Below are 18,755 nucleotides of genomic sequence, written 5' to 3' on the forward strand. Positions count from 1 at the left end.
GGAAAACAGTTCATAAATAAAAATTAAGCAAAAATTTGCTTAGCACAGACAAACAGAGCTTAAGAGAGATATAGTGACTTGGAAGGCAGATAAGATGAAGGTATAAAGACAGAAAAGTAGACAATACAATATTAAATTAGGGTATATAGAGACAAATCTACCAAAAAATACCCAATAACATGTGTAAACATTCTCCCCATTAAAACGATGGAGTTTAACTCCCTAACCCATCAGCACTGACTGTACCTAGTGACTTCCTTCTAAGTAGTACCAGTATGGTACCATTTAGAAAAAAAAATACAGTACAGCAACTTGATCTCAACCTCTAATAATGTTGTTATCAGCAGGAGTAAGTCGTGTTGACGTACCCTTGATATGATATGATGAGAAACAGACTTTATACCTCTTTGTGGTTTCCTCCCAAATATCAATAATCCAAGTCCAGTCATGTGAAAAATGCAAGACCAACCCCCAACTGAAAAACATTCTACAAAATACTGCAACAGGACTTCAAAGACTTGTGAATGTTGCTGAAAAACAAATTCCAAGTTAGTGTTTTAAGAAATCACAACACGGTCTTCACATATGCTGATCCTGAGAGCTGAAGGTGGGAGGTGGTTGTAGGCGTGGTCCACCCTTGGAGGACATACACTAGGAAGAACTCAAGAGCAAAACCAAAGCTGACTAATTGTTGGTCTGCTCCTTATTATCACAGGCACTGGCGCTTCAAACAGGTTCTAAACTAAGATATCTTTTGCATTGCAGCAATTGGCTGTCCTGCCACCCTTTGATCTTGAGTGATATTTACATAATTGATAAGGGGCAATTAGTATTGAAAGGAAAGTAAGTGTCTTTTTACAATTTGTTTTTCTTTTGGCAAAGTGGCACATCAACTTTTATTTTTTTTATAATTTTTACTGTTTTTGATACAATTTAGTTGGCGGTGGGCTTACAATTTATTTTCATCTACTTGCAAAGAAGCAAGGGAGATGAATCTCTGATCCACTGGTTTGTTCTCCAAATGGCCTGAGACAGCCTAGGGCCAGGCCCAGTCCTGGAGCCCAGGACTCCAGCAGGGCTTCCACGGGGGAGAGAGGGCTAGAGCTTGAGGCATCTCCTCTTGTCTCCCAGGCACACTTGCTGGGAGCTGGATCAGAATCTGAGCAGCCGGGACTGAAACCTAAACTCTGTTAGGGGATGTGGGAGTCCCGAGCTACAGCTCAGTCACTACACCACGACACATGCACCACTTCGAAACAAAAAGGCAAAAATAAAATCCTCGAATAACAGGTAAGAGGAGACATTCAGTAGGTAAAATGTACCAAATCCTTGTGTCTTTTAGAAGGATTGTGATGGGTAAATATAAAGGGTTAATATAAATGCGTAAATATAAAGGGGCTATAACTAGAAATGATAAACTATTAATGTAATTATTTTAATCATGTTTGCTTACTTAGTTGTTTCGTTGATCATACTTTTTTAAACTAAAAAGGAGAGATTTATTTATTTGATCCACTCCCCAGACAGCTGTAACTATGGAGGAGGCTAGGCCAGGAAGAAGCCAGAAGTTTCTTCTTGACCCACCACAGCTGTGGCAGGGGGTCCAAACCCTGGGGTTGTCCTTCCCTGTGCTTCCCAGGCCTTTAGGATGAAGCAGGAGCACAAGGGGGAGGCAGTGTTCATGCAAGCACTGCGGGTGGTAGCTTGACCTGTGATACCACAGCACCTGCCGCAGTCACAGATACTCTTTACCCTCCTTTAGGTAGACAGGCTTGTTTTTCTTGTATGCGACTGGTTTTCTGACCTGTAATATGCATCGTTACTTTTCTTAGAACGTCCTATGGTCCCTCTTTATTCAGTCTTTGAGAGACCTAAGACAATGTGTGAAGGTACATTATCAGGGGGCTGGAGGTTCTATGTGTAATTTCATGATCTGATTGATAGCTAGACTTTTAAAAAGAAAAAGCACTGATATTTCCTAACATTGCAACTTCATGCCATCTTACCTACGGCTTTTCAGGAAGGGGGAGACTGAAGGGGTCTCAGACATCATTCTCTTCTGATCTCCAGCACGGGAGTCAGAGAGATGGAACACATCTCTGGGTGGAAAACTGTTTGGTTTCTCTAATGGCTTTTGAGGGGTGGGAGGCAGGAATGGGGGCTGGCTTAAATGACGGCTTTGCTCCTAAGAAGACCTCATCGCATGCAAACATTCTAGCTTTGCAAACAAGTGAATTGAATAGCACCTACACATTGGGACGATTTGATTTCCAAAAGCCTTCTGCCACCAGCTTGTTCCACAGCTGCACGTTGGCTGTGCCTCCAGCCCGGGGAGTTCCCTACTGCATCCCGCAGGTGCGGAGGTGTGTCGCTGTCGCCGGATACGGAGGAGCCTCGCTGGCTGGGAGCGCCGCGGGCTCCGGGAACTCGCCTTCCTGATTTCGGCCGCTCCACCTCCTCACTCCGAACCTCAGACCGTCGCTTCGCCGTCGAGTTAGCTCCCTCCCGTCCAGGCTCAGCTCCCAAACAAAACATCCCCTTTGGGCACAGGAGTCACGTCTCCACCAGCGAGGCGGACGACGCCTCTCCCAGAGCCGGGAGGCAGGCGGCCGCGCGCGGCGCGCTCCCGTCAGGCCGCGCCGCGGGACTCGGCGCTCGCCCCGCCCCCCGCGGGAGGAGACGCGCCGGCGAAGGCGCGCGCCCGCGAGCTCCGGGCGCCATCTTGGACTCGGTGTCTGGACCGAGGAGCTGGGCAACTGCGTGGTGGCCGCGGTCCGCTAGCAGGCAGTCCTCTGGCAGTCCCGGGACTGAGAGGGAAGGCGTCTCGTCGGGTGGCCGGACTCGCGAAGGTGGAACCGCGTTGGCGTCCGCCGGGGGACCAGCGCCTCGGATGCGGGCGGAGCGCGGGGGGCCGCGTCCGCAGGAGCGGGAAGCGGGGGTCCCGGGGGGCCTCATGTGAGAGCCGCAGGACCCGCCGCCGCCGTCCCCGGAGCCCGGGGTGGTGTGTGGGGGAAGCCGCCCCCGGCAGCAGGTAACGGCGGAGGGGCGGAGCCGGAGCCCCCGCTGCCTCGGCGGGGCCCGGAGGGTCGGCGGAGCGGCTGTGGGCGGGCCGGGGGCGCAGGGCCCAGGGCGCCGGGTGACAGCTCCTCTCGGGAGCGCGGGGGGCCGAGGGGACGCGGGGCGCGGCTCCCAGACCTTGGAGCTGGCTTGGGGGCGTTTCCCCGCGGTGCCTGCTTCAAAACATGTCAACAAGGCGTGGTGCGTGCGCGGCAGCGGCCCTGGATGTGGGGTGGTGTTCGGGACCGGGGAGCTCGCGCACCTCTGGGCTCTGCTGCTAGCTTGAGAAAGGATAAAAAAGTGGGGTGTCAGAACCGCACCCCGCCCCCATGCCAAGAGTTGGGCGGCTGGAAACGTCAGGGAGAGTCCGTCCTTGGAGGTGGCGCCGCGGGCGGGGTCGCCCTCGCTGCGTAGCCTAGTGGAAAACTTGGTCCGCTTGGGCCGGGTAGCCGCGCGTTTGGCTCCGCGTGCAGGGCTGGCTACCTGGGGTTGCAACCGGGCAATGGGAAGCCAGCCCAGGAAATGATGGGCCTGCAGCTCCAAGCAGGCAGGCGAGAGTGGTGACTGTTTGGCTGTTAATGGTTCCAATCAAGTGGCCCTTGTTTCTTGCTAGAACCCTCCCCCAACTTTGAAAAAAAAAGTTTGTTATTCTTGACGTACTGTCATCGTCTCCCAGGAGTCTGTATCGGACCAGTAGGCACATTTTAGCCCCTATATTCTCCCTGTGCCGTTTAATTCTTTGAGACTTAGTCCCTCCTTTTTGTTTTATTGTATTCCGGTTAAAGATTGCGTATTAATTTTGATTCTAGTGCAGACGGAGATGCCCAAACAGCTAAATACAAATAGACTGTTAATAAAACTGCATGTGTGCTGTACAAAAGGGTGTGTGGAAGGATGCCCGGCCACTGGCCTCTGCTGTTTGTAATTGATGGCTGAGTTTACTACTCCTCCTAGAGTTTTCAGGAATGTCAAGTTAGCTCACCAGTTCCTGTGTAGCTGAACCAGGATTTAGTCTGTTCTCATTAGATTGCTTTCTTGCACCTACTGGTGATATTAGCCCCTCACCAAAAGCTGTAGTGGTCAGCACTGCATGATTTGGAACCCTGAAAACTTGAACAAAATCAAACTGTCAGAGTTTTACAGATTCTTGCTTTAGTTTCTCTAGAAGCTCTTACTGATGTTCATCCTTCGGTTTAGTCTTTGGATTCAGATGGGGAGGTGCATTCATGGTGACTCAAACTAGGCGATAGAAAGGTGGCCATGTAGACTATTTGTAGACCGATGGGTGCTTAAAAATTGTTTAACTTTCTGTAGAGTTTCATTTGTAAACATTGAATAAAGTTTTTTTTTTTTTTTGGAAGCAGTGTGAATTTTTGTATGAACAAATGAGGCCAGCTTGGAAAAGTTGCCATTTGAAGGTTCTATTAGGTGCCTGCTTGTCCCTCTGCTCTTAAATGAGGCAGGTAGAGAGGCCTTACATTATTTCCCATTGCTTAACGTGTGGAAGTATGTCACATTACAGTCACAAGATAATGATTGCCAGACTTTTTTTTCAATCACTTATAAACTAGTAATGCTTAAAATGCTTTGATGCTCATCTGGTCTTTTTATATACTTCAACAGATGCATATTTAGTGTTGCAAACTTAAACACGTTTGTCATCTTCCCCCTCTGTACTTGCAAAATGGGACGATAATGAACAGGATACGATTTCTATTGGTAGTACCAAAAAGTATTAGCAAAATCATTGTGTAACTAAGACTGTTAATCTCACTCATTTACTTTTGAAAATTTTATTACTCTGAGAAGCAGAGAGAGAGAGTGAGCTTTGGTCTGCTGATTGTGTCCCAATGCCTGTGGTGGGCATGGTGGGACTAGGGCTGGGCTTGGGAGCCTGGAAGGCAACCCAGCTCACCTGTGGAAGGGACAGCAGCCTAATTACTGGAGCGCCGGTAGCACTGCCTCCTGGGACGTGCATTTGCACGAAACTGGAGTCAGTTATAGGAGGGGTTTTTTTTTAATTATTTCTCCAGGAAACAGGTGATTAGCATTTTGTTATTAATACATATAGATTAAGACAACTACTTTAGCATTTTTTGAATCTCTGTCAAAATTATTAGCAGTTTATGATAGAAAAGATAAAACTGTAAACCTAGATAGCAGACTCTATTGCTTGACCCAGATCGCATAGGCTAAAACTGAAGTCAGCCTTCAGAGTAAGTAAAGCATGATAATGGGCCATAATGACAGTGTTCTCTGTGCCTCCACTAGGACGTTAGTACATCATTATTAGTTGTTTTTTTTTTTTTTTTATATTAAAAGCACAGTCAAGTGTTGTGTCCTGAGCCAAAGTGCTGCGTGGAAGGAATGCTTGCAGTCCAGCTGCTTGCTCGTGTGCCTGGGGAGCAGCGGATAATGGGTCAGTTCCTTCAATCTGTTTGGTATGTGGGCTGGACCCAAAGAAGGCTCTTGGTCCCTGGCTCCAGCCTGCCCCAACCTGCAGTTCTGTGGAGAGTGAACCAGCAGATAGACATCTTTCATCTGACTCTTCTTTGCACTCTGTCTTTCAAATGAATGCATACATCTTAATAAAGATTACACAGTAGATTACTACTGTTTGTCGAGTCAACTTTGAAAAAAGTCTGAAATTCAGGCAGGCTGTCTTTCATGAAACTACCCTTTTGTTGTCAGTTTCATTACTGTTTTCTTCCTTCCTTTCCCCATACTTGAATAGGCAGCAGTATAAGAAAGAGGGACGAAGGATGGGCGGTTATTGTACATGTTGGCCTCTGGGCTCTGCTGTTCTGCGTCTGCCCTATGGCCTTGAGCTCCTCCACAAGTTTTGCTAACTTTGAGTGCATGAAGTATATAGACACACATGATTTGCAGTCAATCACATGAACATCCTTTATCCCACAGGGGATTTAGACATTTTTATGCACTAACGTAGCATAAGAGAGTTGGGCCACAAAACCTTCAGTAGGTTTTGAAGCCAAGGCTAGGTCCACACCAGCCAGAACTGCTTCCTGGAAACCAAAGTATTGTGGGCTCTAAACCAAATATGAATACCAGTAGGGATGTAGAGTTACCTCACTATAAAACCTTCCATACTTGTCCAAGTAACAAATCAAGATTTTAAAAAAATTGCTATAATGCTGATGTTTAACTGATGTTAAACAAGAATGTGTAAAATATAGATAGGAAAAGCTTTGTGCCAAAAAGAAGAAAATCCAAAATTAACAGGAATAGTTATTTGGTGAATCTGTTTCTAGTTTGTGTTTATCATATCCAAGCGTGTTCTCCGTGCCATATGTACACACCAACACACACCCCATTAAAAGAAAAGGCTTATTCTCTGTGTTCTGGTAGGTAACTTCTTCTTACTGTGCTCTGTTCTTTAATACTGGACTACTTTTCTGTGTTAGAGTTCAGTGATCTTTTAGAAACCGTAATATTTAATTCTTCATAGAAACTCCTTTTTTTGGAAATTTATTTTTATTCGCAAGGCAGATTTACAGAGAGGAGAGACAAAAGTCCTGCATGTGCTGGCTCACCCCCCATACTGCTACAACAGCCAGAGATCTGAAGCCAGCAGCCAGGAGCCTCTTCTGGGCCTCCCACATGGGCCGAGTGCTGCAGTGAAGAATTAGCATTTGAGCCATTGTCCTGGCCCCAGAACTGCTTATCTTATGCCCCTTTTATAAACCAGAGCCCAGGAAAGTCAGTAATTTTCTGAGTTATATAGCCAATAAAAAGTAGGACCCTTTTCCAGATCCCATTTTGTTTGACCATAATGTTATCAGATCATTAAAAGATTCTTGAAAAGAAACAAGTGGAATGAAGGTAATACAAATGTAGAAGTCGTTCAGAAATAGAGAAACATTGTGACAGTAAGTGCATTAGAAGAGGAGCAGCCGCAGTCAGCACTGTGCATGCGGAGCAGGCATTGCTTTGGTTTTTTTGAATAGAGGGCAGGAATGTCCAGTATGTCACAGTAATCTACTGTGTTAGCTTGCTTTAATTCACAGCCTTTCTGAAGATTTAGGAAATACAGCACATGTCCTCAGATGACTTTCAAGAACCTTTAGGTTCCCTCTTATATTCATTTTAGGTAATTGACTACTTAGTGCTTGAGATACACGTTCTTGGTTTCGTTTCAAAGCCATAATAGATTTTGCCTCTTGAAAACACCTGCTAAAACTGTAGGACATTTGTGCAACCTTGGTTGATCTCCCTTGGTATTTTTCATTAGGTTTTGTTTTGATAATATCCTTAAATTCTTGGTCTAGTTCTTAGTATTTATGTTCGTCTACATCAACACAAACATTTCTTCGACAGAAGGATGAGGTTTTTTTGAGTATATTCAAAGTATGTGTAATAATAAAAAAATGATGCATTTTTCTGACTAGGATGAAACGAGGAAGAGATAGCAATCTTAATTCATCAGAGGAAGGTTCTGTAGAGAATTCCAAGAAACTGAGGACTACAAGTGAGCATTCTCAGAACTGTGATTGGGGCAATCTCCTGCAGGACATTATCCTCCATGTGTTTAAGTATTTGCCTCTTCTTGATCGGGCTCATGCTTCGCAAGTTTGCCGCAACTGGAACCAAGTATTTCACATGCCTGACTTGTGGAGATGTTTTGAATTTGAACTGAATCAGCCAGCCACATCTTATTTGAAAGCCACCCATCCAGAGCTGATCAAGCAGATTATTAAAAGACACTCGAACCATCTACAGTATGTCAGCTTCAAGGTAATACTTTAACTTCTTCTTTTGGAAAAGAAACCATTTAGTGACTCATGATATAAACCAGTACATCTCACATCTTTAAAATATTTGTCTTTTAGGAGGAAATACTTGAAAATTTAGAATTATTAGATTCCTTAGAAGCAGTCACAAATAAGTGTGGTTGTTTATTGGAGCTACGTTATTAAACTGTAATTATCAGAAACTTGAGAAAGCAAAGGAAAACATTAAATAAGCATAAACTATTGACCAAACTCTTAACAACAGTCAGTTATTACCAACTTGAGGGAAGAAGAATATGTAGTAAATAAAAATCAGAGAAATTTTAATTGAGTAGTATTTGATTGCCACAACTACCTAACAAGGACTGATCTTTGCTTGTTTTGAATATAGAGAAAGCAAAGAAACTTCATGCAGAAGATTTTGATGAATATATTATAGAGAGAAATATACCTGGAAAAACATCAAAAGAGAGAACCTTTTGTTTTCATTGCTGGAAGGGACACCATTGAAAATCATGCAGTGATGAGATAAATGAGGTGGGGTGGCATTTTGGGATGTTACGCTGCCTGAGTTAGACCTGTAAGCAATGGGCCTTAACGTAGAAGTTTTCCATGTAACTAAAGACTTGTCTTCCCTCTAAGTATGCCGTTTCTTCTTAGGTTATTATTACTTGTTGAGTCTTGTCTATCCAAGGGGTATTATAATGATTGGGTATTCTATAGCCCTCCCAGAAAAATGCACAAAGGCACTTGCCAAATACAGCAAATAAAAAAGTGCTGTGGGTAGTTAACTGAATGTATGCAAGGATAGGGTAGTAGTGGTGGAGAAAGCAAACATTCAGAAACACCTCATTTGGTATTTAAGGAAGAAATTGAAAGAACTTTCTCATTGGTTTTAGTCATTTCTGAGTTGTATTGACTGTTCTAATGTAAATGCTGTAAAAGAATAGAATACACTCCTCTGTAGATCTTAAAGACCAGTTCCATCCAGTAAAATTGACTAGGTCAGTTTTATTCTTTTATAGTTTTGTGACACAATTCAGTTGTATCCAGCATGTATAATCCTCCTAAAACTAGTCATATTGTAAGTGCTTTTTTTTTTGGTTTATTTTCCTGGGGAAATAACTTCTGATTTATGTACCAGAAAAGAGCCATCTCTGGGCTTGCCTGAAAATATGAGTAATCATAGAGTGTAGACCAAGGAGGCATATAGTTAGTTATGTCTGAGTAGTGGTTCACAAACTTTTGTGCCACACAACCACTTAAAGGGCTTGTAAAGTCAGTTGGTTCTCACCTTTGAAATTTCTGACTGAGATGGTCTTGGTTGAATATGACATTTTAAACATGTTAACAAGCATCCAGGTGATGCTGCTGCTCCTGGTCTGGGAATTGCCTTAGGTGAACTGTCAAGTGTAAAGAAACTTGTAGTCCTCAAATTGTAATATAAGTTAGTCTTAGCTTTACTACTGGAAACCCTGGGGGATAAAGTATTATATATGAATCTAGACATAATTGATATTACTTTTGATTGTTTTGTTTGCAATGCTTTTTGTCTTTGGGAACAACTGATGTATTGGAACCTCTCCTTGAGGGAGTTTTTGGTCCTATCACCTGTCTCTCTGGGGATGTCCAGGCAGGAGAATGTGTGAGAGCAACTACTTCTTGTTTCAGATTTTCTTGCTTTACTGGCTCTACACTTTCATTTTACTGTATGTTTATGTTTCCATTAAAAAATATTAATGATGGGTACCATGTTGTGATCCATCTGAACAGTCTGAGTAGTCAGTTACTCAGTTCCTGCTGCCTTGAAATGTGTACCGTAGACATTGTGTTTACATGTTTTATTAATCTACCAGATAGGATTATTTTTCAAATACTAAAAAATAATTAGTCTATGAGTTATGTAGTCAGTTTTAAATATATCAACTTAAAGCAGTTATTTCAAGATTAAACATACGTGTTACAGTGGAAGCTGCTTTTACAATTACACTTGTTTTTCAGAGGAACTCAGAAGTGGCTGAATTTGTAGGAGGTTAAAACAATGTTCTTTATATTAAGTGCAATAGACTAACAAATGTGTTGCTTCTGTAGAACTAAGCACGAAGGGTTGCAAATATGTGTGAGAGTGAAAGTTGTTTTCTTTTCTAAGGTGGACAGCAGCAAAGAGTCAGCTGAAGCGGCTTGTGATATATTATCACAACTTGTGAATTGTTCTTTAAAAACACTTGGGCTTATTTCAACTGCTCGGCCAAGCTTTATGGATTTACCAAAGGTATCTGCCCATTTTGTTTTATTAGCTGTTAGCAGAGGTGTTTGGTGAAAACCTGCCATGTTTTCAGGTAACAAGGAGAATGTAAAGAAAAACAGTAACAGTAGTACATATGATGGAAAGCCAGTTACTGTTTAGAATGTTCAGAAATGTTATTTTTTTTTAAAGGTTTATTTTTATTACAAAGTCAGATATACAGAGAGGAGGAGAGACAGAGAGGAAGATCTTCCGTCCAATGATTCACTCCCCAAGTGAGCCTCAACGGCCGGTGCGCACCGATCCGAAGCCAGGAACCAGGAACCTCTTCCGGGTCTCCCACGAGGGTGCAGTGTCCAATGCATTGGGCCGTCCTCAACTGCTTTCCCAGGCCACAAGCAGGGAGCTGGATGGGAAGTGGAGCTGCCGGGATTAGAACCGGCACCCATATGGATCCCGGGGCGTTCAAGGCGAGGACTTTAGCCGCTAGGCCACGCTGCCGGGCCTGAGAAATGTTATTTTTAAAAAAGGTTTTAAAGAATCAATTTGTGCTGCTTCTTTGCTAAGATTAAATAAAGGGTAAATGATTTTACAGAGGATGCTGTAGGAAGTGCTAAAACAGGCCCTGCACAATGGCTCAATTGACTAATCCTCTCCCTTCAAGCACCAGACTCCCATATGGATGCTGGTTTGTGTCCTGACTGCTCCACTTCTCACCTTTCTCTCTGCTTGTGGCCTGGAAAAGCAGTGGACTATGGCCCAAAGCCTTGAAACCCTGCGCCCATCTGGGATATCCAGAAGAAGCTCCTGGCTCCTGACTTCAGATAAGCTCAGCTCTAGCTGTTGTGGCTACTTGGGGAGTAGACCAGTGGATGGAGGATCCTTGTGTCTCCTTTTCTCTGTAGATCTTCCTTTCCAATAAAAATAAATATAAATTTTAAAATAGGAGAAAAAAGTGCTAAAGGTAAAGTAAGTAAATAAGGGTGGGAAACAAGCATATTAGAAAAGATTCCACAGGTGAGTCTTTAGTACTTTCAGAGCAGATTGGTGAAATTAAAATCAAAGCAAAGCAGAGCAGGGCAACATTGAGAGCAGAGACTGCCTGCTTACAAAATGTAAGGATTTATTCTGGAGTATTCTTCAGTGTATAGGTTTTGCTTAAGTAACTATTTTTGCAGAGTGTTAAATGTATTACTGTATATTTTAACATGATCTTGTGTGATTTTTTTAAAAAGATTTATTTATTTTTATTGGAAAGTCAGATATATAGAGGGAAGAGAGAGAGGAAGATCTTCCATCTGTTGATTCACTCTCCAAGTGGCCACAAGGCCAAAGCTGTGCTGTCCGAAACAGCGAGCCAGGAGCTTCCTTGGGGTGTCCCCCGCGGGTGGAGGGTCTCAAGGGCTTGGGCTATTCTCGACTGCTTTTCCAGGCCGCAAGCAGGGAGCTGGATGGGAAGCAGGGCCGCTGGGATTAGAACTAGTGCCCACATGGGATCCCAGCACATGCAAGTCAAGGACCCCAGCTGTTAGGCCACCGCGCCGGGCCCGATCTTGTGTGATTTTAACATTAGCCTGTCTCACACTACTGTGAAAATGGAGAAGAAGGATGTGTTTCTAGAGATAGCTGAGAAAGGCTGCTGATGCTGAGTAATAGCAAATAGTAATTTGATGGTTTCCTTTTCTGAGCACAACACATATTTAAAGTATAAATACCTTTTTAAATAGCTAGCAGTTTAATTTACTGACATGGCTTGAGAAAGTAATATTACTAAATCTAGATATATTTTAACCCAGGTGCTGGAGTTTTTGGTAGTAGCCAAATATATTGCCAGTTGGTTTTTAAAGTTTTTAAATTAATTTTTCAGTGCATTCTCTGTCTCGGTCTTTCTGCTTCTCCAAAAAAAAAAAAAAAAAAACTTCATTGAATCTGAACATGTTTTCTCCCGGTGTTAAATAAAGGATATGGGCAAGAGCATCTGTTCTTTTTAAGGTCCTAAGTACATTTTAAGTGAGCTTCTGTATTCCAAATCAGTCTTGCCTGGCTTTTGGGTTGGTTGGTAACTAATTTGTTTTGAATGATTGTGTCAGTAGTTATTACTATTTTTAACATTCAGTGCTGTGTAGCTTGGAGTTATAGATGGAAAAAGGGGGTTCGTATTTGTTGAAGTGCCTGAAAGGTGTTCTCAACTGGAGTTGCTCAACTCTCTTTGACTTACCAGTGGGTGCTGTGGTTGAGGGTTCCTAGGCCTTGACATCCCCTCTTCCCTCCCCAGGATGGAAATGTTCTTCTCCAAGACAGCATTCAGTTACCTTAAGAGAGTGCTTTAAGAAGGTAGTCGGGGGGGAGGGACAAAGAACTTGACGATTTTTGCTATGGAATATTATAAAATTTTTCATAGAACACATGTATTCTGGACTTTGTAAAGATTCCTCTTGCCACAGCCGACTGAAGAGTTGCTTCCCCTAATGCAGTTATGAAATACATAATTAGGATTCATATGTGTCACTTGTATTAAAATGAAAACTCCTGATTGATCAGATATAAAAATGAAAAATGTTTTATTTATTTATTTTTTTGCTTTTCAGTCTCACTTTATCTCTGCACTGACGGTTGTGTTTGTAAATTCCAAATCCCTGTCCTCGCTTAAGATAGATGATACCCCTGTGGATGATCCCTCCCTCAAGGTGTTGGTCGCCAACAACAGTGATACACTCAAGCTGCTGAAGATGAGCAGCTGTCCACATGTCTCTCCAGCAGGTATAGCGTGTGTGTTTATCAGACACATGAAAATACACTGATATGTTTATCCACTTCAAAAAACTGATCATTAATGTTAAAGGTAGATTGTTCATGGGATGATTTCCTCTCTTTTGCATTAAAATGTTTTTAGTGTCATCATAAATTACCCTAAATTCTGTAGCTTAGATGCTGACTTTGAGCTTATTTTCTAATCATACTTGACCATTTCTGTACAGTATGTAAGGGAATGTGAATCAAATTAAATAGGAGGTTAGCCTAATGTGCCTTTTTAGGTGAAGTAGCATTTCTTCTAATTGTAATTGAGTTAACGGGTAGGATTTTGAGTCTAACGGTTACAGAATTGCTTTTATTTTCTGTAAAAGAGTGAAGAGCTGTTCTTAAATGACTGCCTTATACTTTTTTACTTACATTGCTTTCCCTGAGTTGAATTTAGGGGCCAAGAACCCATCAAATGAAGGAATGTCATAAAAGCTCTTTCTAATACCTCTTTCATGGAATTTTCTGAGTATCACTGCAGTGTTTGTTTTATATTTTGTATGTAATTCCAGGTAGCTCATATTTAAAAATAAACATGCATTTCGTATTACTCTCTGCTGCCTTCATAAGTTCTGCCACTGACATTCCTTCCGATGTTTAGCTGTGTTTAATAAACCTGTTCTTGAAGTGACAGCATTATGTCTTTGATCTCTTTACAAACTACTTTGTACCCTTTTTTTGGTTTTTTTTTTGGTGACTAAACCTTGCCTTTTTCCCAAGGGAATGATTTTCTTTTGAATGAAAGTTATTTGCTTTTTTTCCCCTATTCTCCCACAAGGATGTTGGTAATGGGACTGTCCAAAGTTCACTGCTGTGTTTTCCTAGCCTCATCTGCTAGGGAGATGGTAATGAAATAGTAGAAGGAAAAGCATGTTTTGGTAGCTGTTTCCCATGTGACCTTGATTACCTTTTGTGTACTGTGTATGTCAGCTTGTGGGAGTTAAGTCTACTTCATAGCCTCATATTGTACAAGTTCCTTTGTACCTTGACCTCTGGCTATCTATCTGTTGTACTCACATGCAGATTTTACTGCCCGTGTTTGCAGTTTGTACCTTTCTGTAGTGTTAAATACATTGTGTGCTATGGAATACTCTAAAACTTTTTTTCTCCCCTTTCTCACTTGTTAAAAATGTTGAGCCCCTTTATCTGGCTACAGTGCAGCCTTTAGTTTCAGCTCTGTGTTAGCAGTTGTAATTGTCCTCCTATTCTGGGGTTAGTCTGACCTGTGTGTTTCTATAGTGTTCAGGAGGTCACAGCATTTGCCTCCTTGTGTAAAGGGCTCAGAGCCCTGGTGTCCGACACAGTGAGCTCAGTGTTCTCTCACGTGTGCACTGGAGTTCTGATAGCATAGTGTAAGTTGGTCCCATCTGATGGCTTTGGCAGAAATTGTTCAGGAAGGAAGGAGAAAGAAGTATCACTTGGTAATGTTTTTAATTGGATATAACCACGTGAGATTTTAATTTAAAACTGAACATGTTCCTATGTTTTCATTGTGTTTTGCGTATTTGGACAGTGTTTCTAAGTTGAAATTATGGACTATTACCTGCTCCACTGAACATTTTATTAAACTGGTCCCCCATTTCATGTAGTCATCATATTGTCTATTAATTTTGATACTTAATAACTGTTCTTTTTTTGTTATTATACTCCTGATATTTCTTTCTGATTTTCCTTCTGTTTTCTTTGCTGGTTTCTCTTTTCACCCCTTACATTGTGATGTTTTACTTGTGTTCTGTGTGACTTTTTTGTACTGTGGGTGATTTCATCTTCGTTGGCTTTAGGTTGTGATCTGTATGTTAGTACCCCCTATTCTGGGTGTCTCTGGAACTTCAGAGCTGTTTTGTTAAATTCCAGTAGCTCTGTGCTCTAGAATGTCTCACTAAACTTTGGACTAAATATTCTCCTCCTTCAGATCTCTTAATTTTCTATGCTGCAGTGCCAGAAGAAAAACTTGCTAAAGGGCTCATGTGATTAGATCAGATAATATTTTTATGGGTCAGTTCTGCCACAGATATATAATCATGGGTGTGGTATCTTCTGTTCACAGATGTCAGGTGTTAGGGCATGGAATATTGGGAACTGTTTTTAGTGTCATGCTTCTGTAACCCCCTTACTAGTTAATAAGTGGTACCTCAAAATTCGTTTTCATTTTTGATTACCATTTTCCACGTGTTGTCTCTGTAAATCAACCTTTTGGAGACTACAAAGAATGGCTATGTGTTCCCTTGATAGAAGACATACGTACCTCTTGGAGAACGTAGCAGTAGCTGAATACTAGAGCATTGTTATCAATTCCTCCCTCTTATGATGGCTCTCCTCCTAGTGATTGAGTTTTTCTATTTTATCTTCTCCCATTGCTGCAAAGTTTTTACCTCGTGGTGGCCTTTACCTTTTATAAGCAGTAAATGTATGAATGTAAGAGTCATTTAAGCCTGTGTTATTAGTCCAGTTTTACTACTTTGAGCTAGCTGCCTTCTAAATTAGAAGTAACTGGTTTTCTAGATTTATTTTCAGTGTTGGTGGGTATCTGGTATCTAGTTATACTTGACAGTAAACAGTGGGTGATAATACTGTGTTTTTTTCCATTGTTTTAAGAGATGTACTGAGTAGGTTATTTATCAGCTATTACGGAGTGCCTTTTGGGGTAGGATTCTTAGGCAAGGTCACTTTAGTGATCAAGTATGACTCTTTGGCAGTCATCTGTTGCTAGAGTTAAAGTTTGGGGTGTTTAGGAAACATGGTACACTAAGTATAGAAAACTATGTCTGGAACGCTTTCTGGGTATGCTAAAGTTTCTAGTGTCATAATATGTATTTCCATTAATGGAGTTGGTTGGTTATCTTTGCTTCTTTTACCTAGTGAGATCATAGTATTTTTGTTAAAAATTTGATAAGCTATTTTTTAAAGATTTATTTATTTTTATTGGAAAGGAAGATTTACAGAGGGAAGGAGAGACAGTAGCCAGGAGCTTCTTCCAGGCCTCCCATGTGGGTGCAGGCCCATTTGGGCCATCCTCAACAGCTTTCCCAGGCCGTAAGCAAGGAGGATGATGGCAAGTGGAGCAACCAGGATACAAACCAGTGCCTAGTTGGGATTCTGGCAAATGCAAAGCAAGGACTATAGCCACTGGGCTACTGTGCCGAGTCCAATAAGCTTTTTATATACTGTTAACAATTAGTCTTAATTATTTGAAGGAAACATTTTATTTTATACATTTCATTATGTAAATCAGTTTTATATGGTTATGTCTTGTCTTTTTATTAGCATCAGGGTTTGGATTTCAAAATGAGTCTAACCTCTTAGAGGAATCATGTAATTTTTCTCATTTAAGTTGTAGGTTTAGTGTTAGTGATAATTATTTTGTAAAAAATGCTGATATTACTGGGATAAACTTAGTTCTGGAATACTTTGAAATGACACACTTCCTAATGTTACGATTTTTCTGAGTTGGTAAGTGAATTTCATTAGAATTTTCAATTGGTTCAATTTTCTTTTAGAAAATCTGTAATTGTAAATGCTTATGATTTATCTCAGAATTAAGTTTTACAACTAATCATGCATAGCTTTGTGGCAAGGGAAATACAACAAGATTTTGTGGGATATGTTCATGGTTAAAGTTTTGAATAGATGAACTTGTATAATAACTTGGAAATAATTGTGCTTTTCTTCCAAGGTATCCTCTGCGTGGCTGATCAGTGTCATGGCTTACGAGAACTGGCCCTGAACTACCACTTACTAAGTGATGAGTTGCTACTTGCTTTGTCTTCTGAAAAACATGTTCGGTTAGAACATTTGCGCATTGATGTAGTCAGTGAGAATCCTGGGCAGACACACTTCCATACCATTCAGAAGAGCAGCTGGGATGCTTTCATCAAACATTCACCCAAAGTGAACTTAGTGATGTATTTTTTTTTATATGAAGAGGAATTTGACCCATTCTTTCGTTATGAAATACCTGCCACCCATCTTTACTTTGGGAGATCAGTCAGCAAGGATGTGCTTGGCCGTGTGGGAATGACCTGCCCTAGGCTAGTTGAATTAGTAGTGTGTGCTAATGGATTACGACCACTTGATGAAGAATTGATTCGCATCGCAGAACGTTGCAAAAACTTGTCAGCCATTGGACTGGGGGAATGTGAAGTCTCATGTAGTGCCTTTGTTGAATTTGTGAAGATGTGTGGTGGCCGCCTGTCTCAGTTATCCATTATGGAAGAAGTGTTGGTTCCTGATCAAAAGTATAATTTGGAGCAGATTCATTGGGAAGTGTCTAAACATCTTGGTAGGGTGTGGTTTCCAGACATGATGCCCACTTGGTAAAGACCGCATGATATAGGGCATGACAAATAGCACCTTAACTTCAAGCCAATGTATTGTAAGTTTATTTGTTGTAGTTCTGACATAATTCTATTTTGTGGCAAAGAAATTTGACAACTTCAGTTGAGTATATAAGGATTGTTTCAGAAAACTCCATTTGTTTCTTTAGCATAACAGCAATCAAATTTCCAAAAAGCAGTTTCAGATGTAGAAGTAATAACCAGTAATAAAGATTAAACAGTTTACAGGCTGAAGGATACAAAACCTATATATTTTAATATCCAAAAAATGAGCACTAATAGGTTTCTTGAAATGTTACGTTCTCTATGCATTTTTTAAAAATGTAAACTTGACATTTTAGGGTCTTCAGTTATACATACACCTGTTATAAGGTGTTTAATATAGCTCAGGAAAGTGAGCATTTTGTGAGAAAAATGGATATGTCATATCTAATGAAACAGATTGAATGTTCTCAAATGTTACAAAGCAGTTTAAAGAAAAAGAAGTAATCGGAACCCTTAGAAAACATGTCACACAGTGGTTAATAGACAGAGCCAAGGTCAAATTAAAAGAAAAATAGGTGGAATGTAAGGGAGACAGTGTTTAGGTTTGTATAAACTTCTAGGTTTGCTCTGTAATCTGCTAAACCATTTAAGTTCTCTTCTGTGATGTCACTTTGTATGTGGCAGTTGAGGTATTGTATGTAAAAAGTAAGGAATGCTTTACCATTTCTTTTTGGTTTTCTTTATCTTTTGTTTAAACTAGTTCTGAAGTATTATACAGTAATCAAAATGAAAAGCTTATCTACTTTTAAAAGCCAAATTGAAAATAATTAAGGCTGGAACTTTAAAAGGTTTAGAAGTTGTTTCCAAGAAAGAATACTAGTTCCCAGTGAATTTTAGTGATGGGTCTTTTTTTCCATTTTGGAATTATATAGTTTTAAGTAGAATTTTAAAAACCATAAAAGGAGTGCCACTGTACAGTTTAGTATAAACAGTACATTTTTTTTTCTTTTTTTATGTTTGCAAGGAAAGAATCTTGACTGAACCCGAACTGCAACACTGCATCAAAGTGGAGGAATCCACCAGGGGGGAGGGGCGTGGGGAGGGGTAGGGGGACTCCCAGAGCCCACGAAACTGGCACACAATGCAAAATAATCAACAACAAAAAAATCGGACTTCTCAATAAAATAAATAAATAAATAATTCTTTAAAAAAAAAATCTTAAAAATAGCAATGAAAGTTGCTTGTTCTGCCTCTAGGCTTAAAGAGGCCTTGTGAGTTTCTGTTTCCTTGTGCACTTCCAACTTTTCTGTGGGCAGCAGCTGGCTCTTCAGCCTGGACCCCAGTGTGGACAGCCTAGGACCAGCCCCCGCTCTGTCCTTGCCAGTGTGCAGACCTTGCCCGTTTGATGAAGATTGCCTCCTCGTCAGAGGTTTCAAAGTAGAGGTTTTGAATCACCTCTTTGTTTGCAACGTGGCGGGGTTTGTAGTCACCCCTCAGCCAGTGCAGCCACCTCACCCAGAAGCCCACCTGCTTATTATGTTTCTTGGGTGATTCGAAGAAGTCATCGCTTAGACCTTTTTCTAT

At 41.2% G+C, this 18,755-nt stretch overlaps 1 protein-coding gene across 3 annotated transcripts; it reads left to right on the plus strand.

The window, feature by feature from the left end:
• The first annotated feature begins 2,808 nt into the window (after positions 1-2,808).
• Positions 2,809-18,165, plus strand: FBXL3 (F-box and leucine rich repeat protein 3). Of its 3 annotated transcripts, none has more exons than XM_004577418.4 (5): positions 2,809-3,031; positions 7,467-7,812; positions 9,958-10,080; positions 12,642-12,813; positions 16,526-18,165. In XM_004577418.4, the coding sequence occupies exons 2-5, from the start codon at positions 7,468-7,470 to the stop codon at positions 17,167-17,169; spliced, it is 1,284 nt and encodes a 427-aa protein (XP_004577475.1). In that variant the 5' UTR covers positions 2,809-3,031; position 7,467; the 3' UTR covers positions 17,170-18,165. The 3 variants fall into 3 exon arrangements, with proteins under 3 accessions (XP_004577475.1, XP_036349269.1, XP_058526594.1); XM_036493376.2 differs by having other exon boundaries at positions 2,827-2,849; positions 7,467-7,668; XM_058670611.1 differs by having other exon boundaries at positions 2,828-2,849.
• Positions 18,166-18,755: the final 590 nt, after the last annotated feature.

This window comes from Ochotona princeps, chromosome 12 (assembly GCF_030435755.1).
Source record: "Ochotona princeps isolate mOchPri1 chromosome 12, mOchPri1.hap1, whole genome shotgun sequence".
Taxonomy (NCBI): Eukaryota; Metazoa; Chordata; class Mammalia; order Lagomorpha; family Ochotonidae; genus Ochotona; species Ochotona princeps.

Bases quoted from the DNA above. Each gene is read 5' to 3' on its own strand.
- FBXL3 (XM_004577418.4), top strand. From the start codon at position 7,468: ATGAAACGAGGAAGAGATAGCAATCTTAATTCATCAGAGGAAGGTTCT. The intron at 7,813-9,957 runs GTAATACTTTAA...TTCTTTTCTAAG, and splicing joins TACAGTATGTCAGCTTCAAG to GTGGACAGCAGCAAAGAGTC. The intron at 12,814-16,525 runs GTATAGCGTGTG...TTTTCTTCCAAG, and splicing joins TCCACATGTCTCTCCAGCAG to GTATCCTCTGCGTGGCTGAT.